The sequence below is a fragment of the Lontra canadensis genome, unplaced genomic scaffold (assembly GCF_010015895.1).
Source record: "Lontra canadensis isolate GAN:19392208 unplaced genomic scaffold, GSC_riverotter_1.0 scaffold4645, whole genome shotgun sequence".
NCBI lineage: Eukaryota > Metazoa > Chordata > Mammalia > Carnivora > Mustelidae > Lontra > Lontra canadensis.
In genome coordinates this window covers 1-2139 of record NW_022635626.1, presented here as the reverse complement: position 1 = coordinate 2139, position 2139 = coordinate 1, and the positions used below count along the sequence as shown (strand labels likewise).

At 56.7% G+C, this 2139-nt stretch overlaps 1 protein-coding gene across 1 annotated transcript; it reads right to left on the bottom strand.

Annotated features, from left to right (window-relative positions):
* Positions 1-4: 4 nt before the first annotated feature.
* Positions 5-2079, bottom strand: LOC116863893 (glutathione S-transferase Mu 2-like; the record flags this gene model as incomplete). Its single annotated transcript, XM_032851195.1, has 5 exons — positions 1899-2079; positions 1396-1460; positions 1014-1095; positions 816-916; positions 5-73 (listed from the first exon to the last, which is right to left on the bottom strand). Coding segments are annotated over exons 1-5 (498 nt in total), but the record flags the coding sequence as incomplete, so codon positions are not given.
* Between the last annotated feature and the right edge of the window lie 60 nt (positions 2080-2139).

Sequence of the window (2139 nt, the reverse complement as noted above, 5' to 3'; positions counted from 1 at the left end):
TCGTCCCCAGAAACTGTGAGTAGAGCTTCATCTTGTCAGGGAGGCCCTCCAGGTACCCAGGCTTCAGTTTCTCCTGAGGCACAGAACAGCCGTCACCACCCTCAGACTCAGACTCCCATGGCAGAGAGGCAGGTGTCCCCGGGCTGTGCCTGACCCCCAGCTGCCAGAGGTGAGTGGCCCTGGCCCCTCACTGGAGGGGGCATCATTGCCCAGGTGATGATTTCTCCAAGCTGTGTTCAGCAGATCCTACTGGGTCCCACCTCCCACCTGTGGGAGGCTGTGGGAAGGCAGAGAACCCCACCTTGCTGTCCCTAGATCTGTCACCACTCATCTCCAAGAGGCAATGAAGTAATCAATTGAAATGGCCTGGGGAAACGAGTCCCCAGTTCTGCCTGCTGGGAGACAGATAGCAGCGGTCCTTGAGCAGTCCCTGGAAAGGTGTGGAGTTTGAGAGACAGAGGAGAGGAAGCTACAAAGCCGTATCTCCCTGCTCTGCTTGCTGGCCAGTTGTGCTCAGGCCTGGGGCTGTCAGGAAGACAGTGCTGAGCGAACAAAGTAAACACACCATCCAGGAACCGAATTTCCACCCGGGGCACTGACTCTACCCTAAGGTTAATACCCTAAGGAACTGAGAGTCACAGTGTTCATCGCATGCCTTGAGATATGAGGGTCACTCTGGTGAAAGTATAGGGAGTGGCTTGGAAATCAGTCACTCCTCAGGGTTCACGTGACAATGAGATGCAGTGTAGATGGCACACAAGAGTCCAGCTGCCCTCAAAACCCTGTCCATCCCAGCTCCCAGGGACGGGACTCACAAAGTCAGGGTTGTAGCAGATCCTGCCAAAGTATATGCGGTTGTCCATAACCTCATTCTCCAAAATGTCCATGCGAATCTTCTCCTCTTCTGTCTCCCCACCTACAGCCAACACAACAGACACTCACCCTCAGCATCCCACCCAGGCAGGCCCAGGGGCACCCCACCGCTCCCCGCATCCCGACCCCAGCCCACTCACATAGGTTGTGTTTGCGGGCAATGTAGCGAAGGATGGCGTTGCTCTGGGTGATCTTGTGAGTCCCATCAATTAAGTAGGGCAGCTATAAGGACAACACGGGCAGGTGGGTAGGCCACGGGCTCCCCGGCACCCTCTCCCTTAAGAAAGGGGAGACACGAAACCTGGCACTCACACGGCCTGCCCCTGCTAGCTGCTTAATCAATCCATTGTAAAATGGAGGAATGAGCTGGAGCAGAGAGCATGGGGGACAGGCAGGGACAAGAACCAGGAAGCAGAGAAGCTAGCAGAAGCCGGCAAATCTGGTCACCTTGGAGCTGGGAAAGCAGGCAGTGTAGACACCCCTCTCACTTGCCCCCACATTGTCGCCACCCCCTGCACCTACATTGGGGAAGTCCAGGCCCAGCTTGAATTTTTCATTCAGCCACTGGCTTCTGTCATAGTCCGGAGCTGTGGTGGAGAAGATGGAGTGAAGCCAACCCCCCAGAGCCCACTCTCATTGGGTCTGGGGAGGAGGTTGGGGGTTGGGGGGATCAGTGGCCAAGCTCTCCAAGAGGGGGATCTGGAATCGGGAACACTAAGTCTCACAGTCCAGGTGTGGGGGCAAAGAACACTCATAATTCTGGAACCTGCATGAATAGGTTTACAAAATGTTTATGCAAACCCTAGGGGGAACCCATCCCAAATCCCATACAGGGGGTCCAGCAATGCCCTCTCATGTCTTGCCTCCTAAGGCCAGCTGCACCTGGAAGGAGTTAGGGAAGGGCGGGCCCTGCTCCAGCTGGGGGAGGGCAGCAAAGGGAGCTGCAGGTGGCCAGGGCAAAGGGTGCTAGGTACCAGATCAGCAGGAATAGGGCAAAAGTCAGACTGCGAGGTGGATGCCATTACCGTCCCCCATGGTGTACTTCTTCTCCTCATAGGGTGAGTCTGTGTACTCCAGGAGCAGGCGGATCGCTTGAGCAAGCTGCCAGAGACGCCCAGGGAGGAGGTCAAAGGAAGAAGTCCTGCCTTGCTGCCTCCCGCTGCACCAGGTAACCTCACAGACCCAGCCCCTGCCACCCGTGGGCATGTGAGCGCGCGCGCGCACACACACACACACACACACACACACACACACACACACACACAC